A 21,844-nucleotide genomic window follows, 5' to 3' on the forward strand; every position below is an offset into this window, starting at 1 on the left:
AGCAGGAAGTGGTTAAATTATTTTTTTTTAAGATCTCAATTACATTCTTCTTTTTTAAATGTTGTGTACACTGCACCTTTAAGTTTTCACTGCATTTAATGCCGTGTTGGTTTTCTATGTATTTAATGTAGTGATGGTTTTCTATGTATTTATACTTGGTTTCCTGGTTGTGTAAAAACCAAATTAGTATCCAGGATTCTTAATAAGGGGAATGAGACTGGGCGTTTTATTAATATTTTTAAAATTTCAAAGAACTACTGACGTGTCCACTGATTAAAAGAGAACATGACTCATTGACAGTGGTTTGGGCTTATAAATAATAATAAAATCATTTATAAAAATTTAAAAGTTACAAAACTAAAAAACGAATAACATCCGAAAAGCTGGCAGGCGAGACGCAAGGCACATCTTTTTATTATTACTTGTTTGTTGTAACTATATATGAATGATCCAATCCAAATGGGGGGATTGTTTAAAAAAAAAATATCTCGTTGTCGATGTCATGCCAAACACTCCAAGGACTATGTCAAGTCTATGCATTGCAGGCGTACATGTACGTTGTTTGTACAAGTCGTGTACATGCACACTGTACACGCACCCACGCATCAACACCACAGGCAGGCCGCATGCTCGCGCTTGTGCACGAGTCTGAACATGGCATCGGAAGAGATCGACAACTTTTTCCATCGTCGAGGTAGAAGAACCTAACAAGCATCTGTGGACTTACCTGCACATGTAGTATGTGGTCAGCGCTTGTTATCCCTGTCATCTTTTTTCACCTGCTCTTTATCTTTTTCATCAAATACGATGCACCTGAAACCTAAACTTACATGCATTTGGTGTATTGTTCTAACCTGTCTAGTTTGAAGTAATTTATGACCATAAAATAAAAACAAATCCGATACAAAGACAAAATATGAAACACAAAAATGCCTTAGAAGTTGTGCTTATTTAACTTACAAACTAAAACCTGCCCCTGTGTTGTCACTAACGTTCCTATAACTTGGAGTCATGTTCAGTGATGCAGGTAAGCCCGTAAATTTATTCCAATTTGACAGAAAAAAGTACAAGTTTGAGCATTATCATGCTAATTCCTGTTGCAGGTGAGCCAAACCATATTCCATTTCTTGTTTTGGATGTGTAGTCCACATGCTTGCAGCTGAAATCCCCCTACTGAGGATTGCTTGGTTATTTGAAGTTCTGAAAATCTAACTCCCTGGGTTGTGAGAAAAATCACATTGAATTTTGAGGACTCTCGGTTGCTTTCACCAACACTGCAGGTCATTTTCATCTGCATGTCAACGACAATAAAAACCAGACCCAAACTCCAAAGATATCCATACAAAGCAGAGCCATACGTTGAACTCTTAATTCATACAAATAACCACCTGATAGACAGTGCAGCCATAATGCACTTGTTTATATCATGGCAATGTTCGGTTACAGACAATTACTCGGCTGTCAACCACTGCAGACTAGACCTTTGAATCCCATTTAGTATAAGACCCTTGTTTTCATGTTAATGATCGGGTGATCCTCAATTACGGAACCATTGACCAGTGGTGCTGTAGGAGTTTTCCACATGCAGGTTTCGTACTGAGCAGCGCACTGATGTGCGCACCTGTACATTTTGTGTGCATGCAGCGTTGCACCCACAATAAGGAAATTTTATTGTGTACTTTTTTTTTCGTTTCCCGTATGTTGAGAATTTCTCAATTCTGTTTTTTATTTCACTTTAAGATAACATTTCTAAAACCAAGCCCACAAAGCAGGGTTTTTTCCAGGTTTGTTCCAGAAGTCATTTTTATCTCCAGTTTCATGCACAGCCTGTTTCTGTTCTCTTGTGATTAAAATGAAAGAGAAAAGCACGCAATCTCTCTTCTGTACTGCCCAAGAGCCAGTTTTTACAAAGTTCTGCTGAAAACAAAACATTCTGCTTGGTTTGCGCACCCAGTGGCAGGCAATACGCATGGCGTTTTGGCACACAGGTGACATGCATACATGTAGTCAGTTAGTGAAAATAAGTACACATGTAGATAGTTGGATGAGTATAGTGGACCATGATAGGAAACATTTTTGGTGAGGTCTGTTTTGTTTATTAATTTGTTTGTTTTTCTTTTGTTTTGTACCAACAATCATAGAAGTAAAATATCTCAGTGTTGTTGATTTTTTTTTATTGGAGGTCATTGTACATGGCTAACATGCATGTATGTACATGTACATGGAGATTATTTTACTGGCATGGAAAGATCAACACGACATTAATTAAAACCCAAACGGATGTCCTACAGATGATGCATGTTAGAGACTGTCATTTCCATTTCAATCAATGGTAATTTCCTTTCACAATTGGGCTAAATATATTTCATGGCGAACGATTTCACATTATGATGGTGCGAGCTTCTCTGCCCATATTGAGCAATTACCTGGTATTTGGATATAAATATTTTGTATTTCCAGGTGTTGGACATGAGTCTAATTTTCATAGAAATGTCCCTAGACATTTTTTTTCCTTGTAATGGTTGTGCATGCCTGTGGTTTCTACATATTTCCTGTAGCTTCGGTATTGATGGCCATATTTGTGCAATGATAGCGCAGTTGTTTTGTATGAGGTATTTTATACTCGAGTATTCATACCAGGTAGTTACTGGTGTGGTTTGAAGATTGAGTGTCAGATCTGCAACCTCAGAATCCAAACAACTTCTCAAGTTTATAATAAGCACTGGTAAAGTCAAGCTGTCTCTGTGCCCTGCCACAGGAATTTTCCTTTTTATAGCTCTAGTACACATAGAATGGTATTGCTCCAGATTTCCTTCCGAACAGTGCTGAATTCCTTTAAAATATACAACGCTGGCATTTTTCTTCATCCTTGGTCCAGTTTCACAACGTGGCTAAGCACACAAATTTTAGGCTAACTGAGGCTCTGCATATGTCATGGAGACCATTAGCAGTTAAGCAAAGCAAAAGACACGCTTACCTCATTTAAAAAAAAGTCTACCTGTAACAAAGCAACAGACTTTATGTTTTGAATGGAAAATTGTCATGGACGTGAAGACCCTATGAACAAGGGGGGAATGACTGAAAGGGGAGGTGTCACACCCTCCGTCAGTTTTGTCAGAATAATTGTGCTGCTGTCAGTGTCAGCAAGAATGGAGAAAGAAGGGGAAAGGAAGGGGGGGCTTGTAAGTGTCTGGTCAGGGAATCGGACTACCATTCCACTTGAAATGGCACCCCCCCATTGAAATTGATCTAGCGACGCCCATGCCAATCAAAGATTTTCTCAACAGTTAGAAGAAAATGAAAAAAATTTCCAACAGATTGTAATAGTGCCCTCGTTTGGCCATATTACTGACAGTTTTAGAAGATGAAAATCGATTGAGGGCGCTATTGTGATTTGCCAATACCCACCAAATTTCTTCCTTGGTGTTTTACGAATTCCTTCTTACTGGCGCTTTGAAAAACAGTTTAGATGAGAGATAGTCTGGGCAGGAATCAAACCACTAATCTTAAGCTCACAAAGCTAGCTTCTAAGCTGCTGAGCTTCATGTACATTTATACAAAGCGCTCTGCCTGTTTTTGGGGGGGGTGGATGCATAATAGTATATGGAATAGAGCTCTTCATACACCTAAACTGGTGATGCTCAGTAGAGGGCGCTCTACACTGCACCATTGAATTTGTGTGTGTTTTACATTTGACCAAATTAAATGAGAACGGGTTGGCAACTATTGGAAGTAATGGTCAAATTTTTTGGTTCCGGTGGATACATGTGGGTTATATTTACACATACGACATTGGCTAATAATCACAGTAGATGAAAATGCGCCGTAGCTTTTGTATAGAATTTGAAAGGGAAATGTCATTGAAGATGACCACAGTGCAAATCTCACAAGCAGCATAAAATGTTGTTAGTGAGTGAATGACAATCTATGTTGGCAGGTTTTTTTGGTACTATAAAAATGAATTTTAGTTGGAAAGACACGTTGGAAAGGTATCCAGGAGTCTAAAGTGTATAAAACTTGGGATGCCCTCTTTATTTGTGTTATTTTGAATTGCATATTCACTGCCTTATTCAGAGACCTGTGTTAAATTTTGAAATTCCAGGGCGATGTTGCAGTTCTGCCAGGTGAGAGACTCTGTTAAGTTTTTCAGCTTATTGCTGCTTTGGGCTTTTGATTTTGAACTTCTTCTGAAGCGTAACGACGAATGTGCGTTTCTCACTTTTGCATCCAGGTCTCCTTTGATCTTGGCGAGTACACAGCGGATGTGGACGGCGTCGGTACCCTGCGACTGCTGGACGCCATCCGGACATGCGGCCTCAGTGACAGCGTGCGTTTCTACCAGGCCTCCACTAGTGAGATGTACGGGAAAGTCCAGGAGGTGCCGCAGACGGAGAAAACGCCGTTCTATCCCCGCTCACCCTACGGTGAGGTCAAAACAAAGGGCCAATTGCGGGAATGGAAAGGGGTCATGTATAGTCAACTTTGACAGAGATGTCAGCATTTAACCTCAACTACTAGTGTCTTTCAGGACCCACAAAAAAGAAAACCTTGATATAATAAAGTTTTCTTGACTGAGTATTCCGAAAGGACAGCTGTTGTTAAAATGCCTTGGGAATGCATAGGGCTGTAAAGTTAGGCAAAAATGGGAGACCCTGCATAAGCAGCAGTACCACTGCTTAATAGTTAGGCAACATGCTTCCCTCTTTCAATGCTCTCACAAGAGTTAGGCAATTTGTTGTGTTCCATGGAAATTGGTGCTGTTGCAGTCTTTACAAGTGTGCGTGCATAACTTTGAGCTCAGTGTTAACAAGGCCTTTGTAACTCGTTTGAAGGAGTCTGGTGCTATCGGTCTTTATACTGGTATTTATGTTTAGACTGAAATAATAGAGGAAAGGTGAAGAAAGCAAAATTATTAATACAAAGTGTGTGGAAATTTTCTTATAAACTGTGTAGAAAAGCTCAGTTTTAGTCACTTGAAGGTGTAGGAGTCTCATTTTTGTCTTTTCGCTACTGTGAAGAAGTTTCTTGGAGGGTAAGCTTTGGAAATATGTGACTCTGGTATGATATTTTGGGATCTCACTGCAGGCGCTGCCAAGTTATATGCATACTGGATCACCATCAACTTCCGCGAGGCCTACAACATGTTCACCTGTAATGGCATTCTCTTCAACCACGAGAGCCCGAGGAGAGGTAATCACCCCGAGCATGAACAGTTGAGGGCGCTCTTTGTACAAGTAGCTTAGCACGAGGGCCACATGCAGGCACTTGTTTTGTGCACATAACGGAAGGTTGCACGTTGTAGGGAAATTGTAGATGGGGGCTTTGATGCAGCTTATGTAAGTCGCCTCTCCCTTGTGTTTGATGTTATTGCAACAAGTGTCCTGCTTGAGGACACAAGGGACTTCTTAACAGGATTGGTAAAACCAGCATTCTCTAGACACTGGCATGCTGTGTGAAAAACCTCGGCACCAAAATGAACAGGTGGTCCGTTTCCACAAATTGCATATGGCTGACAAACAGAAAGTAAAAAGTATCTGGTGACACGTTGGTGCTTGTAGGATCTTTCTGCTATTTGTGAAAGGAAAAAACTAAAAACAAAAACGTGCAGCGATGTCATTAAGGGGTCATCCCTTTTTTTCTTCTCAATCATTTTCATGAGTGTACAAAATGAACCGTTGGGTAGAAAGTTAACTGCCTGTGTACGCTTTGCATATATTTTAAAAAATGAAGACTGGCCATTATTGGTTTCCTTGCATGCACTTTTGGAAGGGGTCAGAGGTAAAGATTTTCATTTCTTGTGGTAAACTTTTCGGTTTTTTTTTTCTTTGATCTTTCAGGTGAAACCTTTGTGACAAGGAAGATCACTCGAGCAGTGGCCAAGATTCACCTAGGGCAGCAGGAATACGTCTGTTTGGGAAACTTGGACTCAGAGAGAGATTGGGGACATGCCAAGGACTTTGTGGAGGTGAGCACCAGCCCGCCCAGCCCACCTGCATTGAATGTTCATGGACCAGCCCTTGTTTTCTGGGCAACACTGGTGGCCTGTCCTCAGTTGTCAGACCGGCACGTCCTCAGTAGTTGGAGGACAAGGATGTGACCTTCCCAGTGTTGCCATGTTATGATGGCCTTTCTCCCATTACAAACCCATTACTCTTCTAACATTAAACAGGTCAACAGTTAATGTTCATCATCAGTCTGGCCACTTGAAAGAGCTCAAGAGAAATAAATCTTAATGAGTCTGCCAAGATAATTTTTAAGAGTGTGTTCAACCTGTTTTTTTTTAATGAGATTTTTACTCTCAGATTTCATGAGGTGTCACGGTACACTCTCGAGGATTTAAACAGTCATTTCCAGTTGTTCAATATTTCAATCTTCCTTTAAGTAACCGTTCGGTCCATAATTTTGGGACTTTGTACAATATTCTTGTCAGGATATGAAGGTTTGCATTATTGCTAAGGTTGCTTATAATTTTGTAAGCTAACCTGTTACGAGGAGTCAGTCAAAATCAAAATGCAATGATGTACAGGTAGGTTTTTCTGATGTTTCTTTTTCTCCATTCTGTTTTTGTCTTCCTTTTTGCTGCCTTTAGGCCATGTGGATGATGCTACAGCAAGACAAGCCCAATGACTTTGTGATAGCCACCAATGAGGTCCACAGTGTACGAGAATTCATCATTGAGTCATTCAAATACATCGGTGTGGACATTGTGTAAGTACTAAGACCAGGAATCGCCCTTAGAAACGGTCTGGCCAAATCACTGCTAGAAATTGCAAATATTGACTCAACTTCACCATAGGGTCATAAGTTGCCGGAGTAACTTCTTGAGTTGAAGGCCTTGTGAAAAATTTTACACCATGTGATTCAATTAGGAACTCTTAACACATATTTTACATGTACTTGTATGTCCAGTTCCATTCGGATGCCAAACAGAGTGATGCATCCCAACAAATAACCCAGAATGCTTTCTTTAATACAACCCACAAAGTGGTGTTACTTTAAGAATTGGCCTTAAGACTCACTCTATGGGATTCAGTCATAAATGTTCACCTTAATCACCCAAATCATGCATTCACATAGGCTGCTTCGTCTTTGCCTCGTGGTCACGTTGTAGAGACACTGGAATGGATGTGGCCCCCTCTTCATTTGCAAATGGGGACGATTTCCCCTGGGGGTGGGGATTTAAGTCACTCCGAAGGTGATTAGCCCTGCCTCTAGGGTAGGGTAAACCAGGGTTGGGGATGGCCGTGCATAACTAACCCGAATCTTACGTAAATCCGTCCCCAGTCACTGAAACTTACGGTCAGTGTAGCGCCGTGTTCGATGTACCACTTTGCAATGGAATGAGTTGTCCTCATCTGGTTTTTCTGATGCTAAATAACGATGTGAAGTAGCCTCTTTCTCTCATGTGCCTTTTCTTTCAATTTGTTTTCCCTGTAAGCCTGACCTTGAGTGACCACTGGAGGCTTTGTATCAGGCCAATTGAATTAAAATAGGACAGTTTACCTGCAAATTTGTTGGGTGTTTTTTTTTTGGTCAAATTAATTGCTTGCATTGTACATGTAATTTAAAATTTTTGGTTGATTCTGGGATTTAAAAAAAAATTTCAGAGATGTACTTGCATTGAAGATATGTTAAATTCTAATTATGGGCTTTTCCCCTTCTACTGGCGCAGCCCAAATCCTAAATGTAGGAGCCAAACCCATAATGAAAAATTACAATGGATTTCAGGAATAAACGTAGCCGTTTCTGTGGGATTGTTGAAAGAGCCGTATGTGAAAATCTGTCATGTTTCTGGAAATGAAGTGCAGCTTTTGGTCAATGAAACTTTAAGAGATCACCCAGGATTTTAAGAGGCTACGTATTGCAGGAAAGGAAAAACAAAATTTCACGTGAGTGTTTTCTGGATTTAGTTGAGGAATGCACCGCGTCCCCCTATGTCATTTTTTGCTGGCAAGGAGTTCAGTTCAGGGTTCTTAATATTTGATGTCTTGATTTGTTACTTTTTTGGTCAGCTTTGTCAGTGTATGCATACCTTCAAATCATTAAATTTCCAAGAAGTTTCGTTGTAAATTTTACACTTTTACATGCACACATGAAAAGTGCTTTTGTCTCCGGCTGGTAGAAAAATTGGATTCATAATGTATGTTAAACAATTCCAAGGGACAATCTGTTTGGGGAAATAAAAAAAAAACCTTCCGAAACGTGCAGGGACCCCCCTAAGTTTTAATTTTAACTGTCATCCTGGTGGGGGAATAGTTCCCTTGACCTCCTCCCGTCTGCGGAGCCACGTGGACGTAGACAGGCAGTCCCATATGTCCCAGTCGCATTACCAACCGCCGTGTTTAACCAACGCCCGTCTCTCCGCACAATCTATCCCACAACATTTTGCCAGCCAGTGTTTACTCCCCCCCTTTCCCCACGTCATGCCTTTATCTGCTTCCTGTCCATTAGCGCGGCCGAGCCCAAGCTACTGGGATTCGCAAATTGATTTTAGCGTTGTCCCCCTTCATGTAGGGAAAGAGGGGGGAAAAAAAATCAAGAGAAGGGGGAAAAAAAGTGTCCTGTTCTTCTGTGCAGTTTGGAAATCAGCACAGGGGCCTTTTGGGGGAGATACGATGGTTGAAGAGCGAGGGTTGTTCTAATTAAACTCTATTTTCTGAATCAGTGGAGCCATTTTTTTTTTTTCGCTCTCGCTCTTGTCTGGCTTGGATCACGGGCGTTGTGTGACAGTTGTTCCCTGCGAGGTGACGCACATTGAATTGTAAACACGGAACCAGACTTCCCTCTGAGGATGGGGGGGAGGAGGAGAAGGAAACAGAAAACCTGACCGAGCTGAGGTTCAAGTCCCATGTGACGATCCCAGTCATACTGCCTTTTTTGTTTTTCTTCATGATCATCAGTGGTACTTTCAAACAGCTTTTCATTTCACTTTTTCTACCTTTTCCTCTCCCTTTCCCATGCTTTCCCCGTCCTCTCTAACTTTTCTCTGACAAATATTTCAGGCAACATTTCTGTTTGGGTTTCTTCACGCTCTCTTATGAGAATGCGTAGACTACAGAAATTGTGCAGTCACATGTATTTTTGTTTTATAAAAGGCTTTTCATGGTGTTCCTTGGTGTGTGTGAACAAACGGTAACAAATAATAGGGGTGTACGGTTACACCCGTGCTGATATCATTTACAGAATAGCTGAAAGCATGCACGTAGTACTAGGCAGTCTTATTATGTTGAAATCGGTGAAACTGGAGTTTAGCTCAAGGCTTAGCATCCAACTGGCCGGACAGTTTCCACTTCAAGTGAAAAACTACCAGGCTGGTTGGATGTTCACCAGAACACACCCTCCCCCAAAAGTCAACAAGACAAGATATCAAGAGACAATATCGACTGCATGTGCAGGTTAAGAGCAAGAAAAGTTCAGGTGAAATACAGTATGTTGCTTCAACAACTACATATTTAGAATTTGGACGAGTTGCTCTGGAACCGTGGACTTTTGGAATAATTATTATTATGGTGACATTCCCCTTGACACTGCTTTGAAGCTTTGTTCCCTGGGGAGAATCCAAGACTTTCTGTTCTTTTGTTGAGCCCAGTAACCAGACGTAATTAGACACTGGTTACCAGACGTAACCAGTGTGTTAAATTCCGCAGTCTACTGCAATCAACACGTAATTGCCATAGCCATGTTCTTACTGTTATTGTTCTTACTGTTACTTGTGACCCGCGCTGCGAAACTGAGTCACGTGTCGCCAGAACCACTTTGGAGTGAAATGCCTTTGAAAGAATCTTGCACAGCGTTTAAGCAATAGGAATCCTCAACATTTTAATAGTCACACATCAAAATAAAGAGCTCAAATTCCTAAACCTAAGGCAGAGTACAACTCAAAAATGGCCCCAGTGACTTCAGATGCATTTTTGCAAAGCAGGTCACATTTCATCAGCCATGCCTCATCAGTTGTTTGGTTTTTCTGAGAACCTGCGGAAAGTGTGAATTTGAAATCTTTGACGATAAAATGGGTCACATCTCCAACACAACAATTCCAACTGTGTTGACTCTCAAATGCCCCTAATATTGGAATGGTTACATCCTGCAAAGCAAATGTACCAAGTTTTTAAGTTCGCCAAATGATACCAGCTTCTTCTCAATGTGATTCTTTGGAGGTATACTGTTCAAATTTGTTCCTGCCGTCCCATATTCGATGTACATGTACTTGAAATGTTCAAATGTCTTAGTTATTCAGAACTTGTCTGCCAAATTCCAGGAACCGAAAGGAATTCAGAACTTATCACAAAAGCAATTCTTGTTTTCTTGTTTTGGTTTTTTGTAAGGTGGGAAGGCAAAGGAACTGAAGAAGTAGGCAAAGACAAGGCCACGGGAATAGTGCGAGTGCGCGTGGACGAGAAGTTTTACCGACCAACAGAAGTGGTGAGTACCAGTTTCCTTCAGAGGCACAACTTTGGAGTTTGCACGGTTAACTTTAATGCAGACACAGGTATTTGCCGTTGGTTTCAATGCCTTCATATTCCATCTTGGATATTTCCCCAATGGTTTACTGTTGATTATTAAGGGTGTGGCGAAAATTGAATTCCGTAACCTGCAGTTTACAACCTTACTGATACTCGGCACTTCTTTAACTGATTGTTTGTAGGGTACTATTTGAAATATTATGCACTTGCCTCCTCTGAAGCTGTAGCTAAAAGGAAAATAATTACACTATGCCACCTGGAACTTCATGTATTGTGTGTACCTCAGTTAACATTGTACCAGTGAAGAAGAAAAAGATATGTTTATGTCCGGAATTCAGGGGCACGTGTACCATCATTAAGACAGGAAAGAAATTGAGAAAGAGAAAAAGTGAGATAGGTCATTGAGGTTTACTTGGCTGGTCTCCTTTGCTGCAGGCAGCTCTGGAAATCGTCTTAGGCTGGCCGCAGGCATCCTGAAAAATTGTGGGTCCTCGTTCAATTAGCGTTAAGCTTTTTTTGTGAGAGGCGGGGATTAATTGGAGGATGTGGCGAGTGGGAGGGGAAGAAATGTGCATTAAATGCTAGATTAGGGCTCGGCCGGGGCAAAGCTTTCAACCTCTTCCCTCCCCTCCCCCCGGGGGGATCAAGAGATTTTTTGTTTTGCCATTTTACTGGTCTTTGCCCTGCTAAAATCGGATCGATCACTCCGGACAGTAATGCACGTGCATTTGTGTGACTGGAATGTGAAGAAGACCTTTACACGTAATGTATAGATAATTTACCGAAAGCATTTTGAACATAGTTGCTAAATTACCCTGTGTAAATTCCAAATGAATATTCTTGCTTGCTGTGACAGACGGTGTCTCTTTAGAGAGTGTTTTTTGTTTCCCTGCAGCTTTGTGCACTTGTTTGGAATACCGCGCATTATGTAGTTTGTTCTCTGTCTGTGGCAATTTTAGCCACTTAGTCCATAACAAGACAAATGTGTACTCTGCCTGGAATTCCCAGCACGTACCCAATTGAAAAGTCCCACCGTCAACATTTTGACTGCCTGCGCTAACTCTCGTCACCTCGTTTTTGCCTCTCCTTGTTTTTTTTTTTTTTTTTTTTTAAGGGAGGGGGTAACAACATTTGGAGGCCAGTCACACATTTGGGTAGGTGAAGATATGTAGCTGGCCGTTATTGGTTTGTGCGGAAATAACAGTGATTTCATGAGAATGCAAGTTAGGCATTTTGAACGGCAACAATCACTTCAGGGAGACCATTCAAAGAATTGCCAGAGCAAACACTGGAGTGTTTGCTGAGCATAAGATTACTCATTGGTATATGACTGTCCATTTCGATCACCGTTCTGCTCCCCGTACCCGTTCATTTCTCGACCCTGTCCTCCTCCCATAATTGGTTTTTTTCGTTTTCTTTTTGTTCATTTGTAAAGTGCATTTTGTGCCGTTTCGTCCGAAAATCTACTCCGGGTTATTCCCGCTTGGTTTGGAAGGGAAGGGGGGGGAGGACGGAGGCGAGGACGTACTCTCCATTGTCATGTGGAGAAGGGCCGTGCATTAAAAATGACAGCCAAATTTTGTTTGCAGAGATCTTATCGGTTGCGCTGTTAATAATTGGACTCGCTGTCGAGTTTGTTCCGTCTGAGCCGAGCGCTGATTCATTTGTATTCTGAACGGGGGACTTGTTGCAGCTCAGAGTTGTAGTTCTATTTTGCTTATACCCTCCCAATGGGAATTCCTCGGGGACCAGCCTCAACTTGATTTGTTTGTCATGCATTTTTCTCTCTTCTTTCCCTTGCTGGATTTTTTTTTTTTAAACGTTAAATGTTGTGGGATGAATACTGTTGTTAACTCACAGTCCGTTCGATTCTTGTCAAACTTGGAGTCACGCCAACTTCTAGGCTTTATGTATTCCCTTCGGTGTGCTTTTCTGTTTAACTTCAAATATTTTCACCGGATGTTAGCTGTACTCCAGTCTTTGTTTGTTGATTTTGCCTGGTTCAGTCTTGTTAAAAAAACCCAGAAAACAAGCCCCTCTGGCTCTGCGTTTTCACGCTCAACTCAACAAATCCTGAGAAGCATGCCTGGAAGTAAACTCCGGCGGGGACCAAGGGTCGCCGGCAAGTGTCAGAGTTTGGAACTGAGCTTTTGACACAGAGCAACTTCTGAACAATGGTCTTAAAACTCACACCAAGTTGGCTGGGTGTAAACAAAAAAGGAAAGAGTGAAAAGCCAGCAGTATAAACTCTTTTTTCCGTATTACCAGAGGGCAATGCCAGGGCTTTAATGCTAAGGATCTGAGCAGTTCTTTCAGTCCCGATGTTAAAAATCAGCCAAGCTCGCAAGAAGAGAAAAAAGTCCATTGACATTATGTTTTTCTTGTCTTTAGGGATACATGCCCAAGTAGAAATGAACAGTGAACCATTCTCTGGAAGCTTGTTACCAGGACCCCCCCTACATATCGACAGGTTTTCAAACAAAAGACCTCAAATCGTTGGAGGTTTTCATACAAATTGGGGACATTGTAGTGGATGGGAGGGGATTGGCACTGGCCACTCTCTGCCATTTCCTTGCATTGGCCTCTCTTGCCGTTCTCTGTTCTATTAATGTGCCACTCTGTAGCCCCATGGAGACTCATGCTGTTGTGTTTTTCTTTCTGATGATTGACAGCTCCAGGGAGCAAGGTAAAAAGAAAACAGAAAGAGTAGAAATAAAATAACAAGAAGTGTGTGAAGTGCGTTATAGTGGTTGAAGTCAAGAATTGACAAAGATGGAGCTTTCCACATAAATCTTAGCTTTTATAGTTCTTTCTCAAAGTTCTGAAAAATTCTTGGAACTTGATTTTTATCTGACACCAAGAGTGTATTTATCCTCTTTGCACTGGAGATGTAAACATTGTCTCAGCAACTTCATCTCAAGTGAATTTCCTAGCAGGACTTAAATTGCAAATTTATTGCAAGCGCTCGGCTGCTATGTGGTCACTGGGCAATTCCCAGTTTTATGAAAGGTCAACTTTGGTTAATTTTTCTCTCACAGCAAAAGTAGGTCTATTGGTCAATTTTATTTGGATTTGTAAGAGGAAAAAAACTGGTCAGAGAACCTGCAGTTTATTGAATCTGGGCAACAGCAACCTTTTTTCTCAGGGAAATTGCTATGGACACTGTGACGTCTGCCATAAATATCTTTGAAATTCGTTTCACCATACCATAAGGAACATTTGTTGAATTTTCTTGTGCGTGCATCGATGCTGCAGAATTGAAACATTTTGTCATTTCACAATTTATTTTCAGTGTTCGGCAGTTAGGCAGATCATGTTTCAATGCTATTTGTGCTGCTGTCTGTTGTTTGTTTGCATTGGTACTTCCTGCATTGTCATTGATTTGTAAGATTATTTAATTAACCCTGGGTTTGTTTATCCGAGTTTGGATGAGCTTTCGTTGTACTGATAATTTGACAATTGTGCTGTATTTTCCTTGTCTGCTGTGCAACAATCTAAAAACAACGCTACAATTACATGAAACCACAAACTATGCATATGCTGATATATGTATTTGTTTTTTCCTTAAATGTTAACGACCTACAAAAACTCTCCAGCAGGCTTTGAATCAATGCATATCAATGCATATTTCAGAATTGAAAATTGATTCCTTGCATTTCCGGTTGTTTCCTAACCGTGTTTGCACAGACAGAACAGGCCCAGCTTATAAAGATAAGAGAGTAAGCAAGAGTCACCTTGTTAGCAAGCCCCAAATCTTAGTAGCAGATGCCTCCCCCATTTCCGCCCGTCCTCCAGAAGCGTCTTTCTGATAAGATTTTCCAGCCAATTTGAGTGCCTCTCATCTCCTCCCCCCCCCTTGTGCTAGTAATTCCTCGGCAATTCTTTCTGCCTGGCTGATCAGTGAATCAGATGCCACTTACAAACAGCAACCCCCCCTCCCTTCCATTTTAATTTCCTGCTCATGTCTCGGGCCATGTTGTCACGGCAACCGCATCCTTACAACATTACCAGCTACGCACCTTTTTTTTTTTAAGAGAAAAATGTCCAAGTCAAATTGATGTCAAATTTACCTCTTGCTACCATTTCTCTGCCTTTGTCTTCCAAAACCCCCAGTCTCTTCCTACCAGACTCCCTGACTTAACCAGCTGTTCTCCTGTCCATCCAATGAAACGTTCGACCGTTTTCTCCGCTCATCATCCCCAAAGCCTAGTATTGATTTTGCCATTGTTTTCTCTGTTTTTCCAATAACGGTCAGTCTTCAGACGTTATAATTGTAGCAGAGGCGGATGGCTGAAAACCCAACCCTCCAGTGGGAGCAAAGAGCAGTCTTGTTTGCATCTATTTATCACTACCAATGCCAAATGCAACATCGCTGCAATTTAATGTGAACAGCACCAATTAAGCTTGAACGTGTGTTGTTGTCGTTGTTGTTTTTGGGTGGGAGACTGTGGTTGTAGGACCGCCTGTCTGGGGCAATATCAGTGCTTCCTCCCATTGTTTGAAAAGAGAAGTGAATATTGATCAAGGCTATCTACCATATCTGTGCGCCAGCAGTGTGGCATTTACATGTACTTGAGATTGAGAGGGAAAGGCCTAGTACATGAAGAATGGAACTGGCCCTTGAAGAAGCAACGAATAGCGGTTAGCGTGTTTTACCAGTTAGCAGTTGATCTGAATGTACATGTATTTGCACAACCTACTAGTACGTGTAAAATGAAAAGAGCAATAGGTGAAAAATCCTTAAGGTCACCTGAGGTAGACTAAAACTCATTTTTTATTGGATCTTTGACATGGCAAGCCCAGTTTTCCTTGACCCTGTGCATTCTCAAATGGAATGAGATGTTACATTTTGGGCGGTGCTGTTAGGCTTTCATTGGAAAGCTTTTATAGGGTTTGGACTTTGAAGTTCTTGTATGGTCCTACCTTTTGGGTGAGAGATAGAAACAACCTCACCTGTCTCTCTGTGGAAGACAACATTGTGGGATAGAAATTGTTCAGGCACTTTTATTTTCCCCTGTTGATCAAAGCCCCCCCAAATGAGTGAACCTCTCCTGATGCATGGTATTGGATCAAATAGCAGATTCCTCGGATGTGAGGTGGGGGGGGGATTTGGGGTTAGATTTCATTTAATTTGATAGGCTGTCAGCTGTGACATTGAGAAGTTCAATTAATACCACCGCTGAACCAGCTGGGCAGCGTAATCGATAGTAGGAAAGAATGCGCCCGCCATATTTTTATTTGGGGGAAGGGGTAATAAAGGCGGTATTGTAGTTTGGCCCTAATCATTTTGGTCTCCTTAATATATTAGAAAAAAAAATGAGACAGCAGTTTTGATTGACGGAGCAAGGTTGATTGAGCTCTTTTGATTGGACGCCAGATGGCAGTCAGAAGGACGGAAGGTGAGCGATCGTGCCCATCGGAATGTCCAGGGCTTGCCTGCCCCTGGTTTGCTAAACCTCAACCAAGAGGAAGGAAGACGTCTCAGTTACACCCGATCTGCCTAATAATCATGTAACCAGATATTTGGAGGTTCAAGGGACAGGGCTTCTCAGCCGTCCTCCTTCCACCCCCCTCCATCTCCCCTGGAAGCTGGAGGACGAGGGAAGGTGGACGCAGCGGTGGTTGCAACACAAGGAAGCAGATGTGCCTCCTCAAGAGTTTTCGCGTGCCCAAGGGAAGATGGCTGGAAACCCCAAAGAGGGATCATTCCTCAGAAAAGGGAAAAAGCAGACCGCTTGATGCTGTACCTTTTTCCTGGCTTGATACTTCAGCGGGAGGGACCCTTGCCCTGCCAGGCCTTGAGGCTATTTTTCTCCCTGAGATCTGTTGAGGATTAAGCCCCCCCCCATGCTACAATTAATTTCATGGCCCAGATTCTCTCCTTGGCTGGCCGCAGCGCTGTGCACCGCCTCATTTTTACCTCCCATCGTGACGTCTGATACCCCGACTCCAGCCGTGTAAATTTGGGTTACAGCCACGACCTCTGCATCTTTCTCTCCTTCCTGGTGTTTACGGGCAGGTGTTAATGAATGTTAATGAGGGGAACCAAGCTTAGTAATACCTCACCCACTGGGGAGCGGCTGTGGGCTTACATCCATTCCCTGGTCGCAGAGATGGGGGACGAGTTTAAAAGGAGAATGGATTTTGCAACTTGGAGTGTTTGATTAAAAGCCTTCAGGACATCCTTTGAGAGGGCTGCAGAAGGGGTCTTGTTCAGCAGCCCAGTGACTAACAGTGCAATCGTCTAGCATCAGCACACCATGTCTGGTAGTTACTGCACCAGAAACTTAAGTGAAGTAAAGCATAGCTAACCATGCTTGAGTGAAACATCAGGCATGTAACCCTCCCTTTTGCCCCCATGTGTCACTCTTCGTGTCTGCGGCTACACATTGAAAAAAATAATGTGCAAAGCCGTGCAGTCGGAAAGTTCCTCCTTTTTATTCTGAATTCCCAGCTGCTTGCCCAGAATTCCTGATGTGACTGAACATACCCTCGGTGGGGGAGCAGTTACATGTGGGCCGAGTAGAGGGATGTTTGGTGCATCTTATGTGCTGTTGGAATAGCTTAATCCATGATATGTACCTTAAATTTGTACGGAGACTCTAATGTTTAACTCAAGAAATATGAAGTTGATGAATATTGGGCCCCAATTTGGCATATGACATTAATATGACCATGAGATTTGATCACCCAAAATTCTTTTCTCTTTATGGAATGCAGAAACTTCAATGTGGGTATGAGGAACTTTCTTTGGTTTTAATTTTTTTCCCAGTTCCATTCTTTGTACTTCGGAAAAATTGCAGTCCATGTACCATGCCTAGATCTTCAAAGCAGCGCCAAGTTGGCAAATTTGGGTTTTTTCCTGGAGGCCATTGAACTCAAAGATGATGTCTTTGCCTTTGTACTTGCTGGTTGGCACCACTCAGAGAACCAACTGCGCTGGTTCCTCGCTGCCTTTGTCCAGACCAGGGGTAGTGAGCGCCCCAGGCAATTTGCCCCTGACAGCAAGGCAGGTGGAAATAGCCTGGGCCTTGAGGCCCCCAACCAGACATCCCCCCATTCACCTTGATGTCACATGCACTAACAACACTGTACATGTGACTTTAGGATTCAACTTTGACCCCAGGTTTCTTGGACACCATTTTATTGGTTCTGTACCTCCCTTTTTTTGGGTTGGTCGGCTGGCTGGTTAACAGGCAGGCAATCTGATTGGGGAAAGCTCCCAAGATGGCCATTTTGTCAACAATCGGTCGATATTCCATGGTAACCCACACTCAAAATATGTCTGGGTACCACGCAAAAGTCGACCAGTATAGTCTGTCTCCCCGGTTGGTCTGGTTCCCCGTTGCCCATATCCATGTAATGCCATACATTAGAACAAATAGTCAGGCTTTAGTTGAAAAACAAAGACCTTTATGGTGATATCCAGATTCCATTCAGGAATTGCTGTCTGCATTAATTATTTTTCCTTCCTGAACAAGGTTATGGAGGAATCCAGAATTGTGCCGATCACATGTGTTCACGACAGAATCCAACTTTCCTAAAATCCATCGCATGTTGGTATTGGTGGATACAATATTTGTTGGAAGCCATGATGCATCAAGTGCCACAGTGCATTCCATGCTTCTATTTTATTCGCAGCTCGCTCGCTCTCTCTCTCTCAGCGAATCTTTGCCCAAGGTTTTTGTTGGCGCCCATTTGTGCAGAAAAATCCTGTCCATTAAACCCATGTACTGGCGGAAGTGTGGGCACACACCACGCCTTTTTTCCCCCAGACGTGACCGGTAAGGCAGCCATTAGGCGGGCCTTCCGCATTACGTACGCAGTATTGCTCCATGCTTATTATTTAATTTTATCAATTTTTTCCCCTCTCTTCCGTTGGCACTCCACGATGCTCAGATAATAGGGCAGGAACAATGCTTCCAGTCGAGTGGAAATGCCGGATTACGTCCAGTGGGAAACTGGGTTATCATCTACAATTCGTTCAGATTCATACATTTCCTTTAGTTTTATTTTTGATTGTCAAGACCAAGTATATGCAGTTGTGTGGCCAGAAAAACTGGAATCTTCACGTTGGCAGAAACAACACCATCTAAGGCACATCTACATGTAAATAGGGCATGCATGTATACAGCTTACAACAGAGTCAATAAGAGGACACTGTTGGCACCAATGCAAGTGCGGTTAAACCTGCTCATTGTGATGTGCAGTGGCAGTGAGACCACTTGGGTAGTATGGCGCCCTCATTTGACACTGTCTGTCCAATCTTTTTCTTCTTTTGATCTTTCCCCTTAATGTCTGTCTCTTTTTTCCTTTGTTGAATACAGCAAGATCGCTGGCTGTTAGGACCAATGATCCCCCCCATTCAAAGAAATGTGCTGTGCTCCCAGCCACAGTATTGTTTGTTTATGCAATCAACAGGGCCCTGCGGTTTGGTTTTTCTGAGATGAATGTGTGCATTTACAGGTAACACTTTTCATAACGTTGTGTTGAGGTGTTGGTGGGAATTGGTGTATAAGTCATCGGTATACTACGGAGGTTACTTGGCTTGCTGTTAACGTAATTGCAGGGTTTCCTTTGGCAGATGTCACCTTAATTATTCATCCAAGAATGGAGCTGATTTGTAGTAGCATTAAGGAGGGATATCATGTTTTATTGCGACACTTGTGAATGTTGCTGTCCATTAATTTGATTGTCTGTGTACATGGCCGATCCAGCCGGAATGGCCTGGTATATATGAAACAGCTCAGGCCTTTGAAACAAACACTTGGACGGAATGGATTCAAACAATCTCAGAGTTAATTAATCCTGTGGACTGACTGACTGTTCTTTTGGTGCAGAGGGGTCTGGTACATTGTATCTGTTAGGTGTTTCTTTCATGGACAATATTGAAATATCTATGACAATATTGAAATATCTATGACAATATTGAAATATTTATGACAATACTGAAATATTGTTGACAGTATTGAACTATTGTTTGTGACAAGATCACATTAAAAAATGGTTTTGACAATATCAGTGATCTAGGTTGTAAAACTCTGGGTTTTTTTAATTAATGGCCTGTGTTGCAAGAAAAACAGTGTATTCATAGAAATGATACACATGTTGGTGCTTTTTTTTTTTGGTTGGTTTTTTTGTACAATGCATTTTTGTCCAAGGAATTCATTTGAAATTTTGAACTTGAAACCGGCAGAAAAAATAGAATATTTCCTGTATTTCCTTTGGTGTTTTAGTTGTATTTTTGACGTTTGCCGTCTGAGGTTGAATGTTTTCAGTATTGGGAGTAACCTAAATGAACGGTTTTGACAAAACTGTACCGTCTGTCATTTTAATGATGTGATTCTTCCAGCAAATTTTGGAGCATGGTGTGTGTAGCCACATGTACATGTAATACTTTTGATCAAGAATTTGGCACACCGCTTTTTTTTTTCAAATAACGAGGCATGTATACGCAGATGGACTCCACATTTTTCCAGTGCAAACAGTTTATTGTGTATTTTATTTATTGTTTATTTTAGACTTTTTATTTCAGTAACTTCTGGCGATTGGTGCTCTCAAAAAGTGCAGTGTGGGTGTCAGCACTGCATCATGCCAACTCACGGCCAACAATACAAAACCTTCTGCATGAATTGGACTCCAGGCGACAACTTGGTTCCATAAATTGGCACGGCCAATGGTGTCGCACAATGGCCAGCCAAATTCAGCCTTGTTAGCCGGCTGACTGAATCCTTTGTATCAAGGAGGTGGCACAGAAGTAACCCCGAGTTTTATTTTTAAATTTTTTTTTTTTTTCTTCCCGCACTCTGCGCGGCTTCCTACGACTGACACATCACAAAAAGGTGACGTAGGGGTCTCGTCCCTGACCCTGCGTGGGCCTGGGAGGTGCTTCACAGCAAAACGAGGGAATTTGTCAAGTTTGATTAATTTGGAGGAGCAGCCAAGTGTTAACAAATCACGCAGCTCAATTTGTGCCTCCATGAACCGTACTGGATTTGTATTCGAGGTGTGTATAAAATACACAAATATTATGTACATGTAGGTGCACTTTAGGAACCACTCTGTGTGACAAATACGAATTTGGGATGAAAGGGGGAAAACCATCTCAGGAATTTTGGCTCCATTCATCTTTGTATTCTCAGAACCCTTTTACCCAAACAATCCCCTAATAGCCCAATGCGCAGAGTCGTCGGGAATTTTTGAAAATAAGCATCAGACATTAGAGAAACTATTTCTGAAAGGAAATGATCCAACAAGATTTTGAACCGATAAACCACCATACACTTCATAAATGGTGTGATCGCTGTGGGGTATTTTTTTTTTTCAGAGTTTAAGTAGAGATCTACATGTACGTGTAGCTTAAATAGGCTTCAGCCGGTCATCAAAAACCTTATTTTAATTTTTTTTTTTTTTAATTTTGAAATTGTTTTGCACTTGTTTGAAACTAGATTAGACCTTGGAGCTTCCGTGCACATGTTTTGATGTAAATGTATCATTTTCCAATGACCAGTGGAATTCTACACGTAAATGATACAGGGTACAATCACAGACAGTTTTTTTCATTTCCCCTCAAAGTTGAAATTGTAAACTCTCAGTACTGTGTCACTGCTAAGAAATGGGGTTTATAGAAACCAGTGTACCTCTCCAAATATAATGCATGTAAAATCAAGCTTGAAGGACTTGTGGTTCATTTTTCAAGGCTCTTCTGTACCGTTATTTCATGCTTCTCTTAAACGGTGGAAATTGCATTCTCCAAATTTGCTCTACATGTTGTGGGTTTTGTGAAACTTGTGCTTCCTTGTTGCGGCCAAAACTGCAGCTCAGAGAATTTCAGACCTCTTACCGCCACCGCCATTCTGCAAGAGATTTCCGCAATGAGCCAATTGTTGTCTCCGTTGCCTGAAATAAATGCAAGTTGTGTGGACTTTATGGAGAGGGCAAAGTTCATCTGTTTAGCATTTGCTTTGTGATCGGACAGAATTTCGAACTCTTCGGGTGATCATTTCTACCTGGTCACAAAGCACGATGCCAGCTTCTTTACTTTCCCCTTCACCTCACTCCCTGATCGCTCAATCTGTCCCCTCCACTTGCCTGACAGCAATCCACGTCTCTGTTTACACCACGCTCCTCAAATATTTTTCCACCATCTCAATCCAAGACCCATTTCGGGCTGTATTTGTTGTCCATCTTTTCCCCGTTTCTCTATCCCCCTTGTTCTTTTTTTCCCTCCCTCCTTTCGTTCTTTTTCCTGTTCGGCCTGTCATTTCTTTCCATCCATATTTTTTCCCCCAGTCCTTGTCATCTTCCACCGGTGCCTTTTCCCAGCTCAACACATGTCAGGTGCCCGCCGCCTCCCAAGTAGTGTCGCAGGCAGGAGTAAA

At 42.0% G+C, this 21,844-nt stretch overlaps 1 protein-coding gene across 2 annotated transcripts in view; it reads left to right on the forward strand.

The window, feature by feature from the left end:
• gmds (GDP-mannose 4,6-dehydratase) overlaps nucleotides 1-21,844 on the forward strand; it is a 76,854-nt gene that overhangs the window by 36,595 nt on the left and 18,415 nt on the right. For both annotated transcript variants that reach the window (XR_002598700.2, XM_022242400.2), the window contains exons 5-9: nucleotides 4,232-4,424; nucleotides 5,086-5,190; nucleotides 5,838-5,965; nucleotides 6,590-6,708; nucleotides 10,326-10,422. Coding sequence is in view for 1 of the 2 variants with exons in the window: in XM_022242400.2 (XP_022098092.2) it covers nucleotides 4,232-4,424; nucleotides 5,086-5,190; nucleotides 5,838-5,965; nucleotides 6,590-6,708; nucleotides 10,326-10,422 (642 nt within the window). In the remaining variant the exon portion in view is untranslated. The remainder of the gene's footprint in view (nucleotides 1-4,231; nucleotides 4,425-5,085; nucleotides 5,191-5,837; nucleotides 5,966-6,589; nucleotides 6,709-10,325; nucleotides 10,423-21,844) is intronic.

The sequence above is a fragment of the Acanthaster planci genome, linkage group LG06 (genome assembly GCF_054643075.1).
Source record: "Acanthaster planci isolate LZ-2023a linkage group LG06, COTS_SCS, whole genome shotgun sequence".
Taxonomy (NCBI): domain Eukaryota; kingdom Metazoa; phylum Echinodermata; class Asteroidea; order Valvatida; family Acanthasteridae; genus Acanthaster; species Acanthaster planci.